The sequence below is a fragment of the Eupeodes corollae genome, chromosome 3, assembly GCF_945859685.1.
Source record: "Eupeodes corollae chromosome 3, idEupCoro1.1, whole genome shotgun sequence".
NCBI lineage: Eukaryota > Metazoa > Arthropoda > Insecta > Diptera > Syrphidae > Eupeodes > Eupeodes corollae.
Window position 1 is genome coordinate 26,318,290 of NC_079149.1, and position 27,846 is coordinate 26,346,135.

At 35.9% G+C, this 27,846-nt stretch overlaps 1 protein-coding gene across 2 annotated transcripts; it reads left to right on the forward strand.

Annotated features, from left to right (window-relative positions):
- Nucleotides 1-1,881: 1,881 nt before the first annotated feature.
- Nucleotides 1,882-27,496, forward strand: LOC129952348 (dnaJ homolog subfamily C member 13). Of its 2 annotated transcripts, none has more exons than XM_056064897.1 (30): nt 1,882-2,745; nt 2,846-2,986; nt 3,083-3,227; nt 10,226-10,427; nt 10,497-10,629; nt 10,704-11,075; nt 11,145-11,323; nt 11,387-11,594; nt 11,651-12,061; nt 12,118-12,267; nt 12,347-12,538; nt 12,612-12,731; nt 12,812-12,900; nt 15,493-15,661; nt 15,735-16,010; nt 16,078-16,434; nt 16,495-16,629; nt 16,682-17,236; nt 17,293-17,428; nt 17,491-17,867; nt 17,936-18,598; nt 18,677-18,852; nt 24,867-25,359; nt 25,415-25,738; nt 25,796-25,965; nt 26,026-26,233; nt 26,309-26,476; nt 26,537-26,659; nt 26,733-26,991; nt 27,050-27,496. In XM_056064897.1, the coding sequence occupies exons 1-30, from the start codon at nt 2,554-2,556 to the stop codon at nt 27,160-27,162; spliced, it is 7,236 nt and encodes a 2,411-aa protein (XP_055920872.1). In that variant the 5' UTR covers nt 1,882-2,553; the 3' UTR covers nt 27,163-27,496. The 2 variants fall into 2 exon arrangements, with proteins under 2 accessions (XP_055920872.1, XP_055920873.1); XM_056064898.1 differs by having other exon boundaries at nt 10,229-10,427.
- The last annotated feature ends 350 nt before the right edge of the window (nt 27,497-27,846 follow it).

Here is a 27,846-nt window from a genome sequence, read left to right on the forward strand (position 1 = left end):
GTTTTTGGTCCCGAATGAATAGATGCAGAATGGAGGAGAAGATATAACGACGAACTGTACGGGTTGTACAGCGACACTGACCTAGTTAAAAGAATTAAAGTCCAACAGCTTAGATGGCTAGGTCATGTCGAGCGAATGGACATCAATGCTCTAGCCCGAAAGGTCTTCGAATCCAATTCCAGGGACAGTGCAGTAGAAGAAGACCGTGACTCAGATGGCGCACGCAGGTGGGTGAAGACCTCAACCAACTGGCATGCAAAACTGGAGACAGCTAGCTAGGAATCGAGCTGGCTGGAGACGTATGTTGGTTGAGGGCCAGGTCCGCCCGCGCCACCTTAAGTAAGTAAGTAAGCAGCTATATTCATCAATTTTGTACAAATCAAATTCATGTATTTAGGTATGCCAAGCTTGATTTCACCCACAGTGATTTGTTGCCAAGTTAAGGCGTTGGCTCTTGTGTGCAGAATTCCATGGTGGGTTCTTCGTATATGGTCTGTCTTCTGTATCACCTGAGATCTACTACCATTTACCCCAGCTTCTGTCTTGATTTTACTAATGGGAAACCTTGAATTTGAAGCAGCTCTCGCTATAGCCCGACTTTTCTGAATTGCTGTGGCTCTCAGGACTCTTCCTTTGTGGTTATTTCATACCTTATTGGGTCTTTGAGGTAGTTGTAGACAACATTTAAACATTTTGATGGCTGTTTACGGATGATTTTGCCGAGATACCGGTAAGCTCGAATTTGGCCTATTTCCTCCTTGGTAAGACCCTTACCTTGAACCAGTACTTCTTGATTCTATCAATTTATTACTGGTACTAAGCTCTCAACAATCAGAGTATCCTTTTAGTGGAAAACTCATAACCCGCACCAAACAGTCACTCTTTGTGCGTGCATTGGTTTTTTGTTAATCACTCTTGGTTTATCATTCACCAAAATGGTGAAAATGTGCCTCATAACTGAAGATGATTTTCATAAAAATTGATCATCCACTGTTGTCATTTCTTGCCTACGCAATATGTTTGACGTGGCCAAGCGTTTAAATGCAAGTCTTTATGCACAATTTTCATCAACGACGAGCTTAAAAGATGCAATTATTGGGCACGACGATGAGTTTAGTTGGACAGTAGCAATATTTTCTGGATCACGATCTCTACGAGCATGCATTGGTGTTTTCTCATCTCCTACAGACCCGGTTTGCTAAGATTTTTGGACGATTTCTCTGATTTGACGCACATTTATACGATTAAATTGACTGCAAAATCATAAAGTGCGCCATATGTGTCGTTCAATCTCCATGGTTCAGTAAGAAATTAATGCCAATTGAAATGCAGAAAAAACTCAACGTTTAGAAGTGGTTCATATTCTACATCGGCCACTAAATTTTAACCACCCTTTTTGGGAAAGTGCACTATTTGCATTCTCTTTAAATTTCTGCTTGCTTTCGCAGTCACCCATCGTGTAGTGCGCAAAAAGTGACTACGTTTGAATTAGAACTTCATTATTTTAAATGGCTAACATTCTACTAATATTAAGGCGCTTTAAATTAAAGCTGATTTTGACAGTTGTCAAATTTTAGAGCTAGCAACATAAAACAATGAAAAAATAAACCGGAAAATTCGGTTTCTACTTTTATTTCAACCCATAAAGAATGAATATCAATTTGGATTAGCATTTAAATCCCTATTAGAAGAAATCATATGAAAATCTAATAAGAACCACTAATAAATGCTTTAAAATAAAGTTCCCTCGTGTGAAGCAAGTCTCATCACACTACACGCCTTTACCCAATATGTTATCGATAACTTCCAACTCTACCAAAAATCCATCCCATCACTACAAACCATCGCAAATTTGTGCTGTCAATCTGTCATCTATCTTTTCTGTGATGAGTGCAATTTTTTTTGTTGTGACTTTCTCAAATGATTTTGTAGTGAAAAAATATCCAATTAGATTGAATTTTAATCGAATTTTGTTAATAAATTTATATAAAACATAAAATTTAATCTTCACTGAGTGTAATTAAGTATTTGCATTGTTGATTTTCAACCGAATTCACAGTAAAATGATCAATTGAAAAATTTGTCGGTTCTTGGATTTTTTCCATTCGTGACGTTTCCTCCCCTTTTTTCTGAATTTTTCTTCATTTTTATTTTATTTTTAATTCTCTTCCCATCCATGTTCCCTCGCCGTTTTCAGAGATTCTCATTCTTTCAACTTGCAACAACAAAGAACAAGAAGAAGCAGCACCAGCAGCGCTGATCAATTGGTGGTGCCGATAGCTGAGCTGAGCTGATGCCAATTGGGAGCCTATCATAATTTTGGTTTTCGACGAACAATAAATTCTTTGATATATTTCTCAATCAAATCAAAAGAAAGCGAAGCAAATTCTGTGTGTTATCAATAAAAATATAATTATCAACGAAAAATTCAGATTGTGTGTCGGTGTCAGTGTCGGTTGCGGTGGCGGTGTCGGTGGTGTCGCATTTAAGAGTCTGTTCTATGTTGCCAACAGCAATTTCCAGTAGTAAATCCGCCAAAGAGGAACTAACAAAATGGTTCCATTGAAAGACAACATCGATCTGGAGTGTTTCCTGGTCACGAAACACTCGTGGAAGGGCAAATACAAACGTATTTTGTCCATTGGCACTGCTGGTGTCTCCACTTACAATCCGGACAAGTTCGATTTGACCAATCGTTGGTCTTATTCTGATATTGTTGCTGCCGTACCTAACAAAGCATCAAGTGTAAGTTTATTTCTATATAGGTTTTTGAAGAAGTAGAAGATGATAAGGCTTATTTTTCTATTGTGTTTTGTATTGTCTCTCTGTATGTTTCCTTTTCCAGATACCCAATGAATTTGTGCTGACAATAAAGAAAGATAAAAAGCTTGACACAATTAAGCTCTCCTCAGAGTATCGCAATGATATTTTGAGTTCAATACTCAAGAACTACAAGGAATTCGCTGAAAAGCCTAAAAATGTTCAAGTAAGAGGTGGTCTCCAGTCCTTTCCCCCATCTCGATCAACCCTCAGTAGAATTTTAATTTGTTTTTATTAATTTAATTAATTAATTTGTTTGCAGAGATTTCAAGCATACAAGTATCATTGGTCGGGCATCAGTTTGCCGGCTACATTGGAAGTTACACCATGTTCATTGGATCAACTGGATCCCACGACCAACGAAGTACTCGCCAGCTATATGTACAAAGACATTGAGGGAATCATAGGTACAAAGCGTTTTGTTGATGTTTCATTTTGGTGTTTCATGTTGTTGTTATTTTTTGGGTTTTTTTTGTTTTTTTTTTTTCGAACGAAAAATGATAAAGATTTGTGGTTGATGAGTAGGAATCGAAGAAGTAAGATAGAAATTACTAGATATGGCATGGCATCGAATATAGACACGTACAAATTACTTAGATAGTTGTGCGTATGTTTTATTTTTTCTTAAAGAATGAGTCATCCAGTAACTAATCTCCTAAAGTTCACAAATTGGATTAGATTCAATGGAAAAAGAGAATATTGTGATAGTAACAAAAGTATGCTTTATCATTCACGACCAAAACAAAAAGGAATATGGTCTTTAGTTTATTTCTTGGTTTTCTGGATTATTTACTTATCCCTCTTAAGTTGCAATGAAATGTTTATTTATGTTTTATTTTCTTTGTTTTGGTTAGGTTTTAAAAACAATTTTAGAATGCTTAGTTTCCTAAATAAAAGGAAAACTATTTTAGTGTGAGAATAATGAAAAGGAAAGAGCTAATAAGAGAAACACTTTTTGAAAAAAGTGATCTTGTAGAGAGCTTGGAAATTTTTTGGAAGAGGCATTACCAGTACAAAAATGTTTTAATCCCAAAGCCAGAGATTAAACCCATACAGTACCATTAAAGTTCTTCACTCTGAATTAATAATGGTAACACCATAAAAAGAAAAAGATCTCAAGATCAGGCCCAATCATCGAACCAATCTCGTGCCAATTCGGCATTCGGTTTTTTAAGTGTAATGGACCAGGCCATTATGCAGATAGGTGTTCTGCTCCTAGGCGTTGTTTCGGATGTGGGGCTTTAGGAGTCAAAAGATCAGAATGTAGGAAATGCTCGGGAAATGGGCAGCGAACTCCTGCGGCAGCATTGCGAGGATTTCAGAAGCGTTAGGGTTTTTGCCTGCTGGAAACCATCTGGTAAATAGGGTTCATTTATGGTTCACCTTGGAGGCAAACGGGAATGATAGGAGACCATTTTTAAAAATTAGTATTTATGGTTCTGAATTCGTAGGACTACTAGATTCAGGAGCTTCCAGGACCATAATAGGTAGGGACTCTTGGAAAATACTTTGTAATTTAGGGTTTACTGTGAAGAAAGACACTCTCCACTGCGTGTGTTTGGCAGACGGGTCAGGTGTCGAAGTGTTAGGGACACTCTCTCTTCCGATAGTAGTTGACGATAGGGCAATCCTTATTGATTGCCTAATTATACCAATTTTGCCGCACACCGTGATTTTAGGCGCAGATTTTTGGGAACGTTCGGGAATTGTTCCGGATCTCAGGTCACGAGAGTGGAATTTTTCCGAACAGAAATGATGAACGATCAGAGTTGGATGATAGGGAAATAAAAGCTTTAGAAACATTAGTGGAGGATTCGTTTAGGAAAATGCCCGAGAGCTTAGGTTGTACAACATTAGTCGAGCATACAATTAGGACGTCGGTAGAGCCGATAAAACAACGGTATTATCCGGTCTCCCCGACAATGCAGGTTCATATAGATAGGGAACTTAATGAAATGTTAGAGGCAGGAGTTATTGAGAAATCGACAAGTGCTTGGTCATCTCCAATACTGTTAGTAAAAAAGAAAGATGGCTCCTTTAGATTCTGCGTAGACTATAGGAAGCTGAATAAGAATATGGATAGGGATGCGTATCCCTTACCGTATATTAGTTCAATTTTAGATAGGCTTCGTGGTGCTAGGTTCTTGTCTTCACTAGATATCAAGTCATCGCACTGGCAGATACTTTCGCCTTTTAGGTTGTCTAGTAAGCGAGTTATACGAATTAAAATGTACAAGTAGTTATGCTGACCTTTCTATAGGCCTTAGCTTCTAATATAAAAGCATTTAGAATTGGAAAGGCGAAGTCCTTAAATCATGATGACATTAGAACTCAAGGTCGCTTTGTTACCCATAATAGGACAAGAGCCCTACTGTGGCATAGAGAAAAATGTTCTATAAAACAAGAAAAAGTCAGGGCAGGTGGTAAAAATGTAAAAACTTTTGAATGAACTTTCCAGACTAAGTAAAAATAATCTACTGGTGCTAGTTTGTAAAGAGTACGAGATAACAGCTATATGGAAATTACCTCATAAAAGAAAAGGAACCAATTTAGTAGATTGAGTTCTCCCGTCCAATTCCTTTGAGGGGCACAGTGCATCAGATCCCCATTAAACCATTCGTTGTTTAAATCGGAGTCGCCTATTATGGGACGTAAGAAAACTAAGTACACGTGGCATGATGGTTAGTGCGTTCGACTGTCATGCCAGAGGTCTTGGGTTCGATCCCTGCCAATGCCATCTTAAGTCTTTTCACGGGTACTGCCTCTTGCGAGGAATTGACAAATTCTCCAAGAGTAACTCTTGTCATGAAAAAGTGCTTTCTCAAATTAGCCGTTCGGATTCGGCATATAAACTGTAGGTCCCCTCCATTCCTGACAACATTACTCGCACACAGGAATGGTTGAGAGTTGTAAGTCACTAGGCCCTAGTTCTCAACGGACTGTTGCGCCACCCAATTTATTTTATTTATTAAGAAAACTAAAATGCACAAAATGGACACTCTAAGTTTTGCTTCTTTCCTTGTTAAGAGCATTATTTCAAAGGAGTCATATTTTTTTTAAGTTTCTGACATATAAAAAGGGTTACATGAAGAGAAATTGAAAGAGAAGCAGTTATTTAAATCACAGATCATTCCTCCACGTTGCATAGTTCGCGAGATGGTCAATTGCAAAAAAGTGCAAAAATGTAACTAATGAAGAGCCCTCAGCTTTCGAGATATGGCCAATTAAATATTCGAATAGTTCGCCAGTTAAAACACTTATACAAAGCTATGTTAATAAGATAATAGGAACAACACATTGTTTTTAAGTTTTATTTTACTAGTACTTGTGTAAATGTTAATGGTAAATATTTCGTTATATTTAATTTTATTTATTAAATTGGAGTTTGTTTTCTTATTTACTTACCAATACATTTGGAGATAGTTCTTCAAACATACTTTTTCTTACAGAGTTAAATACCACATTTCAGTTTCAAATCTCCAAAGACTTATTTTGTTAGAAGACTAATGTCTATACTCTTCATTTATCACGTATATTGTAAATACCAATTAAAAAACACACATTTTATTGCATCCATAACAACAATTTGACACACGGTAACCCGGGAAAAGGAATTCTTAAGGGTTATGCTGCCACCTTCCATGTTGAACTTGGTTGTATGATTCGGGGTTGAACGCTTCTTTCATAAGGTGACGAAGAAACATTTTACAATCATTCCTAATTAAATTATTTTTTGTTTCAAAATTTTGAAGTACATTCCGCCCTGAAATCATTATAGTAGCGTATTTGTGCAAAATATATTTTTGTAATTGCACTTTCTATGGGGACTTCTGAGGATACGAAGAACCGTTCTAGAGCTGAGGTGCGTGCTGCAAATTTATTGGTGACATAAATAGACTGCCGTCATGTTTTCTTATCAAAGTTGTTCTATCGCTAAAAATCATTTTAAAAAGATCGTTTCTGGTTTGTTTGGCTTTACATTTTTAATGACTTTTGAGTTACATTCTTGCAAAATTTAAGTCTACTTTCGCGACCTCCCTTTGGATATACAGTAGCTCTAGCTTATTTTAAGAAAACTAAAATTAAATTTCGGATTCAATCCCATATTATTATTTCTGCCAAAAATTGAACTTTTTTAACCAAAGTTCCAAGAGATTTTTTGCTTTTTGCACATATCGTTATTGTACTCAAAAAATTCTTTACAAAGTAGTTTGACAATATATCAACGATATTAACGCTTTTTTTACGGGTTAGCTTTACTTGAATAAAAAAAAAATAAACGCGTTTTAAATGATTGATGTAGGTTAGGTTAGGTTAGGTTAAAGTGGTTGCGGATTCAGAACCCACGCACTTAGGCCAAAAGAAAAGGCCCATTGTGATACCACATGAATCTAGAGAATTACTTCTTACTAGTCGAACCATTTTGAGCCATTTTTTAAAGCGAAGAAGATAGTAGAGATAGAGTAGTCTCCCAGATGAAGTTTGCGTCTTAGTGAAAGAGAAGGGCAAGTGCAGAGAAGGTGAGAGATTGTTTCCTCTTCTTCCTCGTCCATACAGCTCCTGCAGAAGTCATTTGAGGCTACACCAAGTAGTATTGCGTGTCTGCCTATAAGACAGTGTCCCGTAAGGACACCTATTAGGGAGCTAATATGAAGTCTGCTTTGAGATAACAAGTCTTTAGAGCGCTTTAGGTCCAGCGAAGGCCATATGAGTTTTGTGGCTGCACATGTAAGTAAGTTGTGCCACCTAGAATTTGCTATCGCAAAAAGCTGTTTCTTTTAGCAGAAGTTTACATGCAGCTATCGGTATCTCCATAAGAGACGATCGACAATCGAGGGCCGTCAAAGATTTGGTTGAGACACCTTCAAGGGATTTGATAGCAGCCTGACTGTCAGAGAAGATGCGGATATCAGAAGTTGATATCACGTTTTCTCTTAGCCAGGAGAGGACCTCTTTGATCGCTAAAATTTCCGCTTGGAAGACGCTACAATGATTAGGGAGGCGGAATGAGATGCTTAGATTAAGCTTTTCTGAGTAGACACCACTACTAACTCCCTCATTTGTCTTGGATCCATCTGTATAAAAATGAATGCTTTTGTCATCCAGGAGTTTTTTTGTCTTCCCATTCATCTCTGGTTGGTTGGTTCTGGAATAGTGTAGTCTATGTACTTTGGTATAGAACCAAAGAGGTTCAAAATGATGCAGTGCCCCACATTGTTGTTGGTCCATTGTCAGATGGAGGAGAGTGTTTAACGCTGCTGAGGGTGTGGTTCTCAATGCCCCGCTTATGCAGAGACATACAGTGCATTGGACTCTGCTGAGTTTGTCGTAGTATGTGACTTTCTCCAGTGCAGTCTACCATACTGCAACCCCGTACATAAGTATTAGTCGGATGACCGATGTGTATAGACAATACGTTATGCGAGGTTGCTTCCTATGGCTTTCTTGCCAGGGAAAAGAGCTACTGTTGCTTTTTTTACTTTTTCCTGAATATTAGGTTTCCAACTTAATTGTTTGTCCAATATCAGACCAAGATATGTGGCTTCATTGGTAAAAATTAGTGGTACACCTTTTATTGAAAAAGGACGATGTCTGTTTTTTGAGGATTAATACTAAGTCCGCAGTGATCAGCTCATCTAGTGAGCATATTGAGTGCGTTTTGGAGAAGGTCTCTCAGTGTATTAGGAAGTTCTTCTGTGACGGCGGTAGCAACATCATCGGCAAACGCAACCACTCTGTAGCGTTCCCTCTCAAGGGATATTAGCAGTTCGTTAACCACTACGTTCCACAGGAGAGGGACAGAACACCACCTTGCGAAGTGCCTCTACCGACAGACCTTTTCGTACAAAAATCCCCCATCTTAGGGTTGATGATCCTGCTTTTAAGCATTAGATTAATCAACTAACAGAGTGAGTATTCGACGTTTACGGTCGTCAGAGCAGAAGTGATAGCGGATGTGTCAACGTTGTTGAAAGCGCCCTCAATATCCAGGAAGGCCACAATGGTATATTCCTTTTGCTGCTCTAGAGAGTATTCGATAGTTCTTACCAGAATGTGCAAGGCTGTTTCTACTGATTTCCCTCTGCAGTAAGCATGCCGAGACATCGATAGTCTCTTATCAATGCTAATACCTACATGGATATCAATCAATCGTTGAATTTGTCTAGAGAATCTTCCTTATCCTTGATGCCTCCGAGGATTTTTCTATTGAGCTACAGAACGATCTCCATGAGGGTCTTTTGGCTATTCTCAATTCATGATTGATGTAGACCTAAACATCTTACATTCATTTACGTCTTCAATACCTTTTGTTTCATCGTGATGACTTTTCTAGAAATAGCCTGTTGCATTCCTCCTTATAAACAATTTAACCGTTATATTCACGCCTCTAGTAGTGCTTATCAATATACCCTCGAGCCCAAGTTCCTTTGACGTACAACACGAACGTGTAATGCCTTGTCGCACTCTTTCTGCGCCTGTCAGCGGAATATTCAGTTATTCAAAACCAATTTGCCTCGAGTTTTTAAACCCTTCCTCACTTTATTATGCTGAAGTATTCATAACTTTTTATATATGACAGTCGTGCCAGAGTATGAGTTCAATCCCTACCTGTACCACTTGAAAGTTTTTTTTTTCACGAGTACTTCCTCTTGTGAAGAATTGTCTTGTCAAATCCTACAAGAGTAATTGGTGTCTTAAAAAGTGCTTTCTCCAATAACTCTTCTGATTAAGCATATGAACTCCATTCCTGCAATTATTCGCACACTAGACTGGTTGAGAATTGTTAGGTACTAGGTTCTAGTTCTCAACGGACTGTTTATTTTAATTTTATTTAAGTTTAACCCCTTTAGGCCATTTAATTTCCGAGAAGATAAATGCATCCAAAGTGTCTGTGTTTTTTATTGTAAATATAACATTAAAATAATAACAATTACACTTCAATTATAACAAATGTAATAAATTAATCAAATTAAGATAGTATTTGCATTGTGCATTAAAGTCATCTTTGGGAAAATTGATCTATATATTTTATAGCCTCAGTGCGTCTGTCTACCCCTTATAGAGGCTGATAATGTTTTTGTTGTTTTGATCTTTAAAAAAAAACTGAAAGAATGTTGTAATATTGCCAACTGCGTGAAAATTAATGACAAAATCTGTATTATGAGCGCCCACTCTAAGTGGTTTTTAGTACTCTTTAGATGCCAAAGACACAATGAGTACATTAAGAAAGAGGTAAAGAAGGTATAAAGTGCACTCTTCTTCACAAACTACTCATCAAAATAATATCAATATCTTAAATCATTTTATCAAAATTGTTTGCCATTAGTGTTGCGTCCAACTTAGATTAATATAACTTAAATATCCGTGGTGTATTATCTTGTCGTTTTTCGAAAAAAATTTTAAGCAGGCATTCAGGACTATGAAGGTGGCATTGTTATGGCCTATGGTGGCTTCTCACGTTTACATTTATTCAAAGCTTTAAATCATCATGAAATCGTACAGAATATTGCCCAACGATCATCACAATTTTTGGGTATTGAAACGAAAATATTAAAAAGTCAAATAACTTTAGAGCAATTTGAAAGACAAAGATTTGGTAAATATAGGTAAGTTCTTTAAATGATTTTATAAATTTTCAATCACTCTAAACTAAATTAACTCTTCTTTTTGTGTAGTGGAGATCAATTCCAAACATCAATGACTGAATTTACAGTTCAAAAAGTAACTCCACGCCATCCAGAACCAGTGAAACGAATCTTATGTCTTACAGAGACTACAGTACTTGAACGTGATCCACAGACTTATAGTGTAAGTTCTTAAGGTTTCCCTTACTTTTCTGTAAGATGTAAAGCTGATGTTTCTTTTTTTTTAATTATCTGAAGGTATGTACCCTCCGACCACTTGTTGATGTATTCGCTCTCATTCGAGATAAAGACAACATTCAACAATTCTGCATCGAGTACAAAAACGGCATTGTTCGCAAATATATTACAAACGACCGAGACTCTCTACTAGCAACCGTCTTGGATGCAGTTCGTTCAAGTGGCAATCAAGATGTACACGTCCGCATAACAAATACACCGCGAGGCAAACGTTTTGTTCCCCTAAATAGTTGTGTAGATGAAGAGACTGAAGCGAATCTCCTTCGTTTGGTGATAAATAATTTCCAAAATCCCACAAGACGATATGAGATTCTCGAAAAATTCAACGCCAACATTCCTCACAGTGGCCTCAAGTACAGTGTTACACAGGATGTATGTTTCTTGATATATTTTTGCTTTGGATGATCAACTGTTCTAATCTATTTGAAGTTTCCTCTTCAGAGTTTATTTGCAGAAAACAAGGAGAAACTTATTCTAAGTGCTTTGCAGGCTTTGGCTCAGAAAGAATTAGACAATCCAACAGCTCAGCTGACGAATCTAGAACTAGAAGCTATATTCCATGGGTTGACACGGCTGCTGGCAAGCAAAGTTGGATATGCTGCATTCACAAATCTAGCAGGGTATTGTTTGCTTTTGAGATTGTGAATCCGAATTGGGTTTAACAAGAAGTCCTTTTCTTGCAGCTTCCGCGAAATAATTGGCACAAAAATCGTGGCATCATTGCGTCGAAAAGACTTGGCGGTCACTTATTCAGCCATTGATATGATAAACTCACTGATGCATTCTATGAACGCCGATCATGACTTGAAACAGGAACAGCTGAATAAGTCGTCTATTCTCTCGTCGAAGGGGTTCCTTGAGACTTTGTTGAACATGTGGACAAATCATGTGGTACATCAAAACAATTGTCGTTCTTTATTAACCTTTGCTAAATGGTTCTTCTTTAGAGTCATGGTAGTGGGGCTCTGGTGTTGTCGGCTATGTTGGATTTCCTTACTTTCGCTTTGTGTGTCCCATACAGCGAGACAACCGATGGCAAACAGTTTGATATGCTCCTTGAGTTGGTTGCCGAGCGAGGAAGGTATCTGTACAAATTATTTCAACACCCATCACTGGCCATTGTCAAAGGAGCTGGCCTCGTGTTGCGTGCCATCATCGAAGAAGGAGAAGTGCCAGTTGCTAAGCAAATGCAAACTCTTGCTCTAGATGAGGCAGCCCTGTGTCGTCACTTGTTGGTGGCCTTGTACACCCCGCCGAATGATCCTACCTTGGCAACCCATCGACAGCTGTCACGTCATTTAATTGGCCTATGGATAACCGACAATGAAGAAGCAATGGAACTTTTCAAAAGAGTTTTTGTAAGCCAATAGGATTCTTTTGTGGAAATGATTTTGAATCCTTTTTCTTTGTAAAGCCTGCTGGTCTGTTGATGTTTCTTGAAAGTGAAGATGCAGTTCCAGAAACCGATGTCGAAGAAGATAAATTAAATTTCCGTGATAATCTCAAATTTGCAATTCAACATTCCAATAAAACTAAGAAAAATGTGATTGGAAAGCATTTAGAGGTTTGTTTTGATGAAACAAAAATCATTAAATGTCTTTTTGGGATGTTTATTATTTCCATTTATCCATTTCCATATTTAGGGTATTAAGCATTGGGGTTTAAATTTAATTGATCATCAAGAGAATCCTACTCAAGCTTTAAAAAATCGCCCAGTTGTGTTGCGTAATCGACGACAGAAAAAGAAAACAGGAGATTCTGTTGTTAATTTGCCTTATTTTTTTTACAATTTTGCCAGAGATCATAGTTTACCAAATTTAATTTGGAATCATAAGGTAAAAATCTTACACTTATACCACATTTAGAAAAAGTTTTTAAGAGCTTTTCCGTTTAATTTGTATTTGATAGACAAGAGAAGAACTGAGAATGTGTTTAGAAAACGAACTTAGACAATTTATAAATGATCGTGATTTAGCTGGAACTTTGATTGTCGCATGGAATTATCAAGAATTCGAAGTGCAATATCAGGTGAGGGGAAATATCCATTTTCTTTTGAATATTTTGTATCGAGAGTGAAGTAAAAATAATTTGATTTTTCTATTTTATAGTGTTTGGCAGATGAAATTCAAATTGGAGATTATTACATTCGTTTAATTTTGGAGAAAGATGATTGGCCACAAAATCTCGTTAAGGACCCGTAAGTTATTTTTTATTGTGTTTTGAATTATTGCCAAACAAAATTTAGTAGTTTGTGTCGTTAAGTCACCTTTCGATCTGGGTAGAGTTATACAATTGAAAAAAACGTTATCAGTTTCACTTGATCTGGTCTTGATTACCACTAAGGGATTTAGTACCAGCTGATCAACCAGTACTTTTTCCTGGTTATGCATTCATTTTTTTTTACCTGCATTGTTAACTTAGACCATTCATAAAAGGTGCAAGTGAAAAAAAACCCAGATATTAATCCTTTTCTGTAAATTATGAGGAATTTTGTGAAAAAAGGTAAGGATAAACCGAGGACAGGACGACCTAGAGTTACGACGAAAACCGAGGATCTGCATATCATCACCATAAGCAAGCGTTCTAGGAAGAAAACAGCACCAGAAATACACGCCGAGATCAATGATGATGGCGCGTTGCAGTGTGGAAACCACTTCTACGACCCCAAAACAAGATCACACTTTTGGAATGGGCCAAAACGCATAAGGATTGCACAGATGAAGACTTCAACAGAGTCTTATGGAGCGATGAGTCCAAGTTTGAGATATTTGGGTCAAATCGCAGAGTGTGCGTCAGGCGCAGTGCTAAACAGAAGACGCTACCAGATTGTTTGGTGCCAACTGTAAAGCATGGAGGCGGTTCAGTAATGGTGTGGGGATGTTTTTCCTTCGATGGAGTAGGAGATCTAATACGAGTGATCGGAAGAATGGATAAAGAAGTCTATAAAACGATATTGGAAGACTACGTTTTAGTATCTGAACTCCGATTAATCGGTGAAGGCTTTGAATTCCAGCAAGAAACACACTAAAACTTTGCCGGGGATACCTGAAACAAAAAGAAGATGAGGAAATTGTAAAAGTAATGTTATGGCCATCGCAGTCTACAGATATTAACCCCATTGAGCTCTTATGGGAAGAGCTTGACAGAAATGTCCAGAATCCCCACATAACATCGGAATTTACTCTTTGGGAAACTCTACAAAATTTATTGAATTTAAAGGAGGGTTTTTTGATGAAAACTTCAGTTTAGGGGTTAAAACTAGATATTTCTCAAATTTCAGATGTGGTCTCAAACTTTTGACCGGTAGTGTAAATTTCAAACTCAGAACTTTACTTCAATAACTTCTATCTTTAGTTATCGTTCATAAACAAACAATATTGTCTATAAGTTAGGAAGATTTTTCTTGGCTAACTTTCCAGTCATCTATCCAATAAGTAATTTTTTGCCAAGTGGCCAATTAGATGCTCGAAACTTGCCTAACTTTCAAATGTCTTATGTCGTCTGAACCTGCCCAATGATAACTGAGTACATTTTTGATCTGTCAAGTTTTGAAGAGTAGGAATGGAATTCTGCTAGAAAGAGGAAAACTGCCAAAAAAGTATGGAACGGTTTCCTGGCCAAAATTGTCGACCCTTATAACAGCCAATTTACATAGCACAATATGACATTTGACAGACCAAAAATGTCTGCCCAAATAACTGCTTGTGCAGAATTTGTCAAGTAATGAAATTATATTGTCCAAAACTACCAAGTTTATGTAGTACTTAGTACGTCTGCCGGCCATCGGACTCAAAAATTGGATCTATGCTCATCCACTTTATAGAATATATTTCAGAGCGATCTTAGTTTGCTGTCTTACAAAATCCTAATCGTGCAAAAAATAAAGCAGAACGACAATCAAGCGCGATGCTGCACGGTCGATGAATGGGCCCAAAATGAAATGGCTACCGATTCTGATTTTCAAGAGAAAATTGTTGAGACGCCGCCGCGCCGGCCGCGCCGTCGTTAAATCCTCGAAAAGTCACTGCTTGCTGTGCTCTATGGGAAGAGGAAATCATTGTTCCATAATTCTTCAAAAATGAAGCCGACCGTAATGTTCGAGTCAACAAGGAACACTTTAAAGCCATTATTTTTACGTGTCTGAGTTGGAGGATGTTTATGTCATGAACGACCTTTGGTTCCAATAGAACGCCCGACGCAAATGCCAAACAGATCAAGATCGTGCGATTTAACACCGCTGGTGTTTTTGTGGGGAGTTATGTAAAGTTGCTTGTCTACACAGATAAACCCGTGATGTCATTGCTAAAATACAGCCACAATTGCTGCAAAAAGTGATCGAAAATTAGGTGACTCGCTTGGAATTTATTCCAATCAGCTGTGGTGATCATTTGCCCCAAATCATGCTTAAACGCATAATCACATGCGTTTTCCTTTTTCTTGAAACCTGCGGATCTTAAAGCTACCAGGCTTTAGGCCGCCATATATACTTTTTGGCCATAAGCCTGTTATTCTGAAGGCTACCTGCCGATGTGAAAGTAACCAGAAACGTTAAAACTACTGATCCGGTTACCACCAGGCAGGGTGTTACCATAAAACTGGTAATCTATAAGCCAACTGGGGCCTTAAATTTCATGTTAAAGTATATTAAAGCCATTTGAGAAAAGACGTTAATTTCAGGTCCCATTCACTAAGAGAGGAAACGACCTTGCTTTTTTTGATTTAGAAATTTAAGAGATCTGCTAATAAAATCTATAAATCGAACTTAATTTTTTGTTTTACAAATTTTCAGAGTGGAACTTTTCAACGCTCTTTATCGACGAGTTTTGTGTCGCAATCGTGTTAACGATGATCAGTTAACAGTAACGTCACTCCAAGCTTTAGCTAAAGTCTACAAACGTTACCACCAAGAAATTGGAAAATTTAGTGATATGACATACATCCTGCAGCTCATTGATAGAGTAAGTTTTTCTAATTCTATCTTTTATAAGTCATTTGAGTTTTGACAATTCTGTTTTCTTTTTTCTTAAATAGTGTTTATCACCATCTTTGAGAGATGCTCTCATTGGTTTAGTATCATGTTTGGTTTTAGAAAAATCAAATTGCCGAGCACTTGTTGATCATGTGCAATGCCTTGTTGATTTAATAACTTTAGCTCATCTGCACAAAGGTCGAGCGCAACCAAATACAAAAACCAATGTAATTGAGGCTGGTCCCAATATGCATGCGTACGAAGAAAAAGATTGGTATTATAATATTGAAAAAGATGGCATGAAACCAGAACGTCAAGGACCAATCACATATTCTGAGGTACAAATTTGATATACCTGTTAGTAAAATTTCATATTAAGACTCCATAAAATATTTTCTATTTAAGTTGAAAGAACTCTGGAATAAAGGAGGTATTACACCAAAAACCCGATGTTGGGCAATTGGTATGGATGGCTGGCGTTCACTTCAACAGATTCCTCAACTTAAATGGTGCCTTATCGCCAAAGGAAGTCCAATCCTTAACGAAACCGAATTGGCCTCAACTGTTCTTGATATCTTAATCAAATGCACTAGTTTCTTTCCAAGTCGCACACAAAATGGATCTGCGGTACTTATACCCGGGCCAAAATTATCGAGGAAGCTTTCAGAGTTTATATGTCTACCTCATATAGTTCAAGTGTGTTTAACTCATGATCCTGGTTTGCTTGAGAGAGTTGCATCCTTACTTTGTCAAATTATGGAGGTAAATTAAATAAATCGTGTTTTTGAGGTGATTTTTAAATGCTGTTAAAAAATTCTCTAGGATAATCCAGAAATGCCAAAGGTCTATCTAACTGGTGTATTCTACTTTATGTTGATGTATACTGGCAGCAATATTCTTCCCATTACCAAGTTCCTTAAGATGACTCACATGAAACAAGGTTTCCGAAGTGAAGAGGTACATTAATCTATCAATTTATTAGAGATTTTTCTAACAAGACTTATTTAAGACTTCACAATCTGGAATAATGCACCGCAGTATACTTGGTCAACTTCTTCCCGAAGCAATGGTCTGTTTTCTAGAAAACTACAGCGCTGAGAAGTTCGCTGAGATTTTTCTTGGTGAATTCGATACACCTGAAGTAATTTGGAGTTCAGAAATGCGTCGTTTGTTAATCGAAAAGATCTCCGCTCATATTGCCGATTTTACACCTCGACTCAGAGGTCACACAATGGCGCGATATCCTTATCTAGCAATCCCGGTTATAAGCTATCCACAGCTGGAGAATGAACTTTTCTGTCATATTTACTATCTGAGACATTTGTGTGATACACAGAAATTCCCCAATTGGCCAATTTCTGATCCAGTGCAACTGTTGAAACACACTCTGGATGCTTGGCGTAAGGAAGTCGAGAAGAAGCCACCGCAAATGACAATTCAACAGGCTTATGCCGACTTGGGAATTGATGTGAACAAGAATGCTAGGCCCGATGAATCTCTGATAAGGAAGAGCTACTATCGACTGGCGCAGATGTACCATCCGGATAAGAATCCAAATGGAAGAGTAAGTTGATGACCATGATTTTGAACAAAAATAAGTCTCATGATAAATTCTTGCAGGAAATCTTTGAAAAAGTCAACCAAGCCTATGAGTTCTTGTGCTCACGATCAGTATTGAGTAGTGGCGGCCCAGATCCTAAGAACATTGTATTGATTCTGAGGACACAGAGTATACTCTTTGATAGATATCCAACTGGTAAGTTCCTCTGAATTCTCTTTCCAACCGCTGGTTTCCATTCCTCATTTGTGCCCTTTCAGTGCTTCGACCTTATAAGTATGCTGGCTATCCACAACTGATCAAGACTATCCGTTTGGAAACCAGAGACGATCAGCTCTTCTCAAAGGAATGCGAGCTATTAACAGCATCATCTGAGCTCTGCTACCACACAGTTCATTGTTCAGCTCTGAATGCCGAAGAATTACGCCGAGAAGAGGGTATCGAAGCTCTCCTCGAAGCCTACACCCGGTGTGTTTCGATAATGGGTGTCGATTCAAAACCAGAGTCCCTTCATTACCAAGTCATTTCCAATGTGACTAAGTGCTTTGAAGTTGCATGCAAATTCGAGAACTGCAAACAAAAGATCATTCAACTTCCTCAGCTTTTGTCCGACGTCTGTCGGGTTGTATATTTCAAAGTAAGTGTAAATCTTCAATTAAAGAAAATTATAAAGAATTCTGATTGTTTCAATTGTTCCAATTACAGCACACACTTTCAGTTAGCCTTGTGACTAATTTAGCAGCAAATAATTACGAATTGCAATGTAATTTAGTGCGCAATGGCGTTCTATGGTCATTGCTACTGTTTTGTTTTGAATACGATTACACTTTGGACGAGAGTGGCGTTGAAGCAAGTGATAAAACAAATCAACAACAAGTTGCAAATAATCTAGCTAAAATGGCTGTATTAGCGTGTATAGCTTTAGCTGGCTATGGTCTCGATGCTATTGAACCTGGGCGGCAAAATAGCACCGAACAACAACAAACGACACCACCTCCAAAGACATCAGCATCAGCTTCAGTCTCAGCATCATCATCATCATCAACATCGACAGTGATTGCAACAACTTCAAAGGCATCATCCCCATCATCATCCTACACACAAAATGCTCACAATGTGATTGCCTCAAAGCAATTGGCTCTGACTGATGCCAGTACGTCTGCGATTTCAAAGCAAGATTCAATTGATAAGAAGTCATTGAGTGAGAATGATTCTGGGTCACCGATTGAAAAGGAAAAAGAAAATGTCGTTAATAAACAGAAATATGTGATAAATAGTGAAGCGCAGAATGTTATAGTTAAACAAATACTCGATAAGCTTTTAACAGCTTATATTGCTAATAAATTAGCCAAGGAAAGAGCAAGTGATGTAAGTTTCTTTTTTTTTTTTCTAGCACAATGATGTTAAAAAGTCTTAATTTTTGAATATTTTGAAAAATTTTTTTAGGTTTTGAAAATTTTAACATCAAACACAAGAAGTCCCTATTTGATATGGGACAATGGAACCAGAGCGCAGCTTATGGACTTTCTAGAACAACAGCGCACACAATCTACTAAGGAATCCTATGAGGATATTGCGATGGTGCACGAAGTCGCAAAAGATTTTGAATATGATGCTCATAAGTAAGTTTTTTTATATCCATAGAATTTTAGGAAATAAATTTGCTCTCAGAGAAAGGAGAAAAAAAAGAACCTAATTAAAACCAACAAAATTAGATAGATACAAATTTCCATTTCTCTAAGTCCTTATACAATATTTAAGAGTTAAAGTTACAAGTGACTAATAAAAAAAGCCCTATTGATATTTAGAAAGAACCTTGATTTGCAAGACTTAAGAAATAAGCCGTCTTGACATTCCAAGGGATGGTATGGACTGAAAACATAACTTCGAGAAAAATTTTAAACGGCGGGCGTTAAGTCTTAAGAAAGATTGGTTAGTTCCAAATCTGGTACACTGATAGTCTACAACATCTGAAGAGACTGCTGCATTAATCTTTGAGCCTAGAACCAACGTCTCAATACCTATGAGACAGGCGACTAGCATCTTTCAGGCGGAAGTCAACGTAATAAAATATTGCCATCCTTTCCGACAACGAATTCCCGTGAAAAGCAATAACCTCTCCTATTCAACCTGCTCAAAACAGGTATGGAAATGCGTTGCTAGACAAATTAAGCTGTAAAAATTCGATTGAGTCTCACTTCATAGGGTAACAGGCGCGTTGAAGTTTAGGGCCTTAATCGATCCTTCTGCATTGAATTTGAAAAAAACTTTTTTGAAATGGAGAATTACTGCTATGATTTTCGTAGGGCTGATTTCTCCAAACTCAACAATCTTCTTAGCTCAGCCGACTCAACAGAAAAGTCCTTAACAAATTGGTTTTATTTAATTCTCTCATACTGTATTGAAGAATCAATACCGTTCTCTCGCAAAAAAATTTCACCTCTTCTCCCCGTATTACAGCAGAGAGCTCCTTAGCGTAAGAAATAACCGTAACAAGCTTTGAAAGATCTTTTTATAGTCCAAATCTGATACCGACCACATCAACTATCTTCGCGCCTATAATTCTTTCTCTGAATTAAGGGAATGCCTTTATAACCAATACCTTAACTAAATGGAAAATAGCCTTCTTTCTGATGCAAAGGCAATTTTCAAGTTTATAAATGTCAAATGAAAATCGGATGGGTTTCTACCTTCAATGAGTTCCTCCAACATAATCCCCTCAGATCCAACAACTATAACAAATCTAATTCGCTAAATACTTTAGCAAATCTTATACCGAACATCTCAATGATCCTGACCCTCACTACATAAGTTACTTAGATGGTTGCGCTTAAACCTCTTTTTCATCTTTCACAATAACTGAAGAAATGGTACTTGCCAAAATCGGTAGCCTCAAAGAAAACTTTAGTCCTGGTGCTGATGCCGTCCAATCAGTTGTTCTAAAAAAATGTATGCATTCTCTGTCAAAGCCTCTAAATGCACTCTTTGAACTCTCTCTTTCAAAAGGTGTGTTTTTTCATATATGGAAAGATTCATTTATATTTCCCATTCATAAACAAGGCAATAAAACTAAATTTAACAATTATTGACCTATTGCGAAACTTTCATGCATCCTAAAACTTTTTGAAAGCCTAGTTTATGATTCTGTTTTTTCCATTGCAAGCCCTTATTCTCCCCGCTCAATATGGTTTTCTTAAAGGTAAATCCACTACGACTTACTTAATTGAATTTATATCAATCATTTTGTCTGCCCTTGAGAATGGTAATGAGGTTGATGTTGTATACACTAATTCCAGCAAAGCCTTTGATAAAATATCCCTTAAGATAATTTATCTCAAACTTAGAGCCCTAGGCTTTCTATCTTTGTTTATAAACTAAATAGGATCCTACCTTGCGAATAGAACATATAGAGTCCTCTTCCATAACTCAGTCTCCAGTCCCATACATGCAACTTCTGGAGTTCCACAAGGTAGTCACGTTGGCCCCCTTCTTTTCGTCTTATGTGTTAACGATGTCTGTCTTAAATTAGAAAAAACCTCAGATATCCTAATGTTTGCGGATGATAAGAACATTTTTAAGATTATCTCAACTCCATCTGATTCTTTACTTTTACAAAATGATCTTAATATATTTTTTGTTTGGTGCATCCATAATTTCCTAGAGTTAAATGTAGGTAAATGTAAACAAATCTCATCTTAAAGAGTATACTACTTCCTTAATGAAGCCGTCAACGTATTCGATTTTATTAGAGATCTTGTAATTATGTGTGACAAACACTTGAATTTCCTTTCCCATTTTTACCAAATTATTAATAAAGCTAATAGATCTCTTGATTTTATTAAGAGATGGTCAAAAGAATTTTCCAATCCCTATGTAACATTTCCCTAGTCCGTCCTCATCTTGAATATGCATGTATGCATGGTCTCCCTTTTATGAAAACCATTCACTCAGAATTAAAAATGTTCAAAGGCGTTTCGTTCGATTTGCCTTAAGTGGTCTTCCCTGGTATGATACATCCAACTTGTCTCCTTATGCCGATCGACTAAAACTGTTAGGTTTGCAACCTTTATATATTAGACGCAAAAACGCTGATAAATTATTTGCTCACCAATTGTTAATAGGCAATATTGATTCTCCGGCACTCCTAAATGATATTCATCTCAACACCAACCCTCGAAATTTGCGATTTGTCTCCCTTTTCTATATCCCTCATCAGCGCACGAATTACGGGCACTTTGAACCAATGTCCAGAATTCTTCGTCACCTTTTAATTTAAAGTCTTATAAAATTAAAATTGTTAGTTCTTGTACATTATTTCTTAATTAATGTTGAAAAATGAAATAAAAAAAATGTTAAGTTGTGTTAAGTAAAGTTAAGTTATAGCTTGTATTAAGCTGAATAAATAAATAAATAAAATAGCAAATTTCTTAGCACTCTTAACGGGGCCAGATTCCAATTGCGATTTAAGAGAAAATGTGATCATTAATAATATCAAATTATAAAAGGAGGCCAAAAACTCAAAATTTTGGAATGAATTCCCACAGTGAGGCATTATAAACTACTACTAAGGACTGCAATCACAAACCATTTTTAGTTTGCATCACTCTTATCAAGAATAATCTAGGATTAATATCATGTCTCCTCCTCAGCATTTAAATAGATTGGGGGCGTTGGTTAAATATACAACAATAAGGAACAATAAAAAAATCACGGAATGTAGTTGTTTGAAATGCCGGTAAAGAACTCGGTTATAAATTGCAATTATTCTAAAATTACGATTTCTTGATTTGTTGTAAAAAACATTTAAAACTAAAAGAATTTTCAAGTAGAAAACTTAGGTACTGTCGATGTTTACCACACATTTTCTCCTGAAAACTTTTTTGAAGAAATAAAAGAGGCTGCCTCTGCCACCTATAGATTTTTTTTGATAGATACTTCCTCTTGCGAAAATTTGATAAATCTACAAAAGCAATTCTTATCATGAAAAGTGCTTTCTGAAATTAGCTGCTCGAATCCAGCGTAAAAAAGGTCCCCTGATATTGCCAGCACACAGGAATGATTGAGTAAGTCACTTAGCCTTGGTTCTTTACAAGCTGTTGCGCGATCTTATTTAATCTACCTACCTTTTCAACAAGAAGTATTTCAGTTTTGATTAAGAAATTCCGTGATTTATTCCAAGGAACAATTCTTTGGCGTTAGATAAAAAAGTTAAGTCAAAAATTGCATGTTAGGTTTTTGGTTTGGTGTAACAGTTTATTTTTTGTCTCTTTCTCTTGATACTTACGACTTGAGTCTAGAACTGCTGGCAAGTACCGTATCAATTTAGTCTCTAGACAATAAGACATACAAAATTTGGTTTGATATTAACGTCTTAAGTTCATTGATTCTTTGTGACCAACAGTTAGTTAGTTTTTGAATATTTATTTAATTGCATAAAATAATATAACAATTGGTTTTAAGTTAAGATTAATATGGTTTGGCCTAAAGCCGTCTACTAGAATGAAATTTAATTTTCATTTAGCTTAACATTATTTACAATTTCATAACTTTTTTTTCTGGTTTCAGCATATTATTGCATATTTATTCAAAACTTCCCAGCCTAATTTGTCATTCAAATCGCATAAATCTTCGTTTATATTCATGAAAGTCTTCTCTCAGGAGTGGCCACTTTCCAATAAAATGGTAAACATCTTCTCTCTCCTTAAGGTCCAAAGGTCGCACAATATAGTCAGTTCAGGCCGATGTGAAATATAATTCAGTTTAGTTGTTTCTCCTCTCATTTTAAATATCAAGGTTATCATGTTGAGAGGATATCGGTTTAAAAAGTACGTTCTTTCTTGAAGACTTAAGTTCAACTGGCTGTCCTATTCTGAAAAAATTGAGCATCTAACAAACAACCATTGTACATAGACCGACTTGCTCTTTCTTAAAAAATTCTAAAAGCAGCTCTTCAACTCACCCGGGCTAATATCTGCATGAATTCTCATATTTTCCCCAAATCTAGCTGCCAACTCCTTCCACTTTCTGACAAGGTTCCCTTTCGATATAATGATGCTCTTCAGAATCAGCTTGGGTAGTCTTCCTTCTTCAAAACTTTGATTACATAATCAAAATGCAATTTAAGACCATTTTATGACTGAAATCTTTTTTACCTTACGTCAAAGAATGAACAAGAGTAAGCTTTTTGCAGAAAAACCATTTTTTAAAGTACTGCAAAGGTTAAGTCTTTGATTTTCTGTATGCTAATGAAATCTCAATTCAAATTCAATTAGAAAGTCCAAATATTTGAAATCTCTACCAATTTCCATTCTAAAGCAATTATTACTGCAGCTTGTTAAGTTTAAGAAAGATATAGAAGTACTCAAACAATTTCAGAATTGACATGGCAAGAAAACAGACTTTAACGCTCATTTTCCTTAAGCCAAAACTTTCAAACCAAAACAAGCTCTTAACAAGTTAAAGTCCCAATTTATATCAGATATTATATTGAGATAGCTTTTTGTAACAATTGGAAAGCATACATAAGATGTGAAATTAGTAAAAAAAACCAAATAAATGAACTAAAAAGAGAATTGGTCCGAGTACCGACCCTTGTGGAACTCTTGTGTGTAATTTTTATTGACGCATATATGAGTTCTTTTTTTAAATATGTTTTGAAGTAGCATATTAAACCTTGAAATCTAGAAATTTGAAGTTTTTTTTTAATAAAAGTAGGTTTCAAAATGTCAACAAACAAAGCAGCTATTTTCTTTTTTCTATCATTCTAGTTTATATGGATTTTTTCAAAAATCTTACTAATTTAGGGTTAGAGTGCGATACGCCTAAATTTTTTGAAATTGCTAAGGTTTTGGAAGACCTCAGGTAATTCACCACTAATAATACTTTAATTACAAATGTTTCCAATATATAAACGTACTAAATTTTTAAACAAGCACTTAAGGGTACGTTAAAAGAAGATTAAAAATTCCTTTTTTTTATTTTTGACAATTAAAAGTTCCTCCAAATATAAGTTTATTATAAAGAATTCTTGGGTCCAACCCCTGCTTGTGTCACCTAAAAAAAAGGATTCATAAAAAGTATTTTACCAATTTGGTCGTTCGGATTCAACATATAAACTGTGGGTCCCCAACATCCCTGACATGACTCGCCAATACTGTTGCGCCACCTAATTTTTTTTTTAAATATCGGCCTCAAGTACTTGAATAATTTTCCGATGATGTCGTAACATCAGTTCTTTATGACTCACAAAAAAGAGGTCAATTCAGAGTTCCGAGGTGTTTAATTGACACCACTTAGACGGCTGATAAAATAATTGGTAGTATAGCGCCCTAGGGTGTATGAACCACAGGTCTTCCAAATCCATGTTTTTAATTTCGCGTCTAAATCTAAGTTTTCAATTGAAGTTAAAAAAAGTCGGTTAACTTGTCTCTGTAACTATTACCATTGATGGGAACTTTGTTCTCGGCGTCTCTTTTGTCACCACCGCTTCAAAATCCGCGATCTTAAGTTGAAAAACTTGAGTTTAATTACAAATTCTGGTAGAAAAAAGTCCCGAGGTTAAATTTATCTTTAAATGAAAAAACCCTTTTAGTCACCTTGAGTTTAATATTTATTTTATTTTTTTTTTTCTTTCCAGAAACGAACTCCAAATCGGTGGCGTATTCATTCGCATTTACAATGAAATGCCCACTTATCCTATTGTCAATCCTAAATCCTTCATTATCGATCTACTCGAATATCTAAAACAAACCTATAAATTCCTCACGGCCAGTAAAAACAAAAACAATCCACAAGTTATCACCACAACCCTCGATGGAATTCTCCAGCCCACTCTTGCTCCAAATCATCCACAATTGCAAGATAAAAAAGGCACAACAATCGATGATGTTCTAAATGCATACAACCGTTCGAAAAATCGTAAAAAGATCGAAACCATAAACAGCATTGATGAGCAAGCTCGAAATAAGTACAAATATAGCTTTGAAGAAGATCAAAATATCGAAGCACACACAATAATGGTTTTGCGGGCGCTAATATCTGTGATAAAAACTAACGCCGAAGTAGATATCCAGTGTATTGGTCATTTTGATATGATCTTTGGCTTTTTGGCTAATAATATCTTTAGTGATGTAAGTTTTGTAGCCTCTTCGTTTTTGGGATATTTAATTGAATTTAATTTTTTAGAACACATTGGTTAAGTCAGTTGCTCTGGAAGTGGTGGCATTAGTTTCACGTAACAAGGAATGTGTAAGTGAAATTGCTGCTTGTGAGATACTTGGCAGCTTCTTAGTGGCTCTTCGTGATCCCGATCTTCGGGCAAGTCAAGTTAAAGTCCTTGAAACACTATCTGGCCTTATGAATGTACAGGAAATGATTAAGGAAGCCCAAAACAAAGGCGCCGTTATCTACCTCCTCGATATGTTCTGCAACTCAAGAAATCCACAAATTCGAGAACTTTGTGCTGAAATTATGTCAAAAATGACAGCGGATCGTTTAAGTGGACCCAAGGTACCATATTTACATATTTTTTACAGCGAATAAGTTTAAAGCGTTTTTTGTTTTAAGGTTCGTATAACAATATGTAAATTCCTGCCGCCATTATTCGTGGACGCGATGATTGAATCGCCACAAACATCTGTCCAATTATTTGAGTCAATTCACGAACATCCTGAATTGATATGGAATGATACAACTCGAAGTCGAGTCTGTGATGCTGTGGGAGATATGTGTGGAGGGTAAATTTTCTAAACAACAAACAAATGAATATAAATTGATTCTAATTTCTGTTTTGATAGATTCTATAAATCTCAAAAAGTCAATTCTAAAATTCTTTGGAAAGATCCTGAAATTCTCAAAGATATTGTCATAAATGAAGTTGTCGTGGCTGGAGTATATTTGCGACTATTTGTTAGTAATCCTGCGTGGACACTGCGCAAACCAAAGCAATTTTTATCCGATTTATTAGATTTTGTTGTGGATCAAATTAGTAAAAGCTCCTCAGAGGTATGTTTACTCGAAAACACTACAATATAGAACCCCCCCCTAAATACTCGTTTTGAAATAATTTTTCATTTATAGAAAGACGTTCTTGATCTCTCAACAACCGCCCTTGTTGAACTCCTTCGATCTCAACCCAATCTAGCAGATGAAATCCCAGTTCTTGGTCATATACCAAAGCTCTTTAATTTGCTAACCGTTCAACCAAAATATACATTATCAGTATTACATCAAATTTCATTATCTGAGGTAAATAAATTATTGCTTATTTCTTCAAATGTTTGTTAATTTGTTAACTTTTGATTACAGTTTTGTGTGAGTGCTGTTTCACAAACCGAATGTATACTGCCGCTAAAAAAGTGTATGGAATACCACAGGGATTGTATTGAAAAGGCTTGTGAGACTCTAAGTCGCCTCTTCAAGTATAAGCATGTAAGTTTTACAGATGAAAAAGAGAACGACAAAAATTGCATAAAATTTACATTTAACAAAATTTTACAATTAGGATTCATTGATAAGTCAATCATTGGAAGTACGTTTGATAGAATTCCTATTGACACTTCTCGAAAGCCGTTTGGAATTTATTGACAATCCATCAACTGTAAAAGCTCAAATAGTCGCTGCACTAAAAGGGATGATGCATAATTTGAATTACGGTGAGCGTGTTAAACTGATTCTAGAAAAGCATGATGTCTGGAAAGAGTTCAAAGATCAACGACATGATCTATTTATAACTGACACAAATGTCAGAGGCTATTTGACAGGTATTTTTAAATGAAAACATAAAATATGAACACATAAATAACTCTTTTTATGTTTCAGGAATAAATCCAACAGCTGGGTACCTAACGCAAGGATCTGCGCAAAATGTTGAAGTTGTAACAACACCACCACCGATGGATCGTGATGATCCATCAGCAAGGCCTTCTGAATAATATTTAAAACTTGTTCCGTTTAAAACTGGATTAGTTAGAGATTTAGAATTTTTATCTTATAGTTTTGTTTCTAGATATTTAAGCAATGTCCTTCTAAGAAAAAGGGTAAAAAGAAAAGATTATGAACTTATAAAAATCCCACTCGTATTATTGATAACAAAGAAACACAAATAAAAATAAAAGAAATGATCTTGCGCTATTTTTCCTTCCTTCCTTTTTATCATTCTTTTCCTATCACAGTTTTTTTCTTTTGAATATTATTCATTTTTTAATTAAGATATAATTTCATTATTGCCAAGATAAATGATAAAGTAAAGTTTAAAAAAAAAAACAAGTATACAATCATGGATTTCATTGCGCTTTTTATAATGTATGTATATATGAGTAATTAAAGTTATTAAAAAAAATAAAAGAAATATTTAAGCAAATCCTGAAACAATATTAAATTAAAAAAACAAAATATAAAAGAAAAAAAATTTAATGATTTTTTTTAATTATTATTATTATATTATTATCATTATTTTGTTTTCTATGTAAATGATATATTAATCTATCTACATAAATAATTTTTATATTTATATGCATAATTATTGTATGAGCGAAAAACTATAAGAATAAAACACAGAAAGATATAAAAGAACTATAAAGACAAATTCGATTCGATTTGAAGTGTTTTATTTTGTT

Coding starts and splice junctions, on each gene's coding strand:
- LOC129952348 (XM_056064897.1), top strand. CDS start 2,554: ATGGTTCCATTGAAAGACAACATCGATCTGGAGTGTTTCCTGGTCACG. Junction 12,901..15,492: donor CAAAATCTCGTTAAGGACCC/GTAAGTTATTTT, acceptor ACAAATTTTCAG/AGTGGAACTTTTCAACGCTC. Junction 17,429..17,490: donor CTTTGATAGATATCCAACTG/GTAAGTTCCTCT, acceptor GTGCCCTTTCAG/TGCTTCGACCTTATAAGTAT.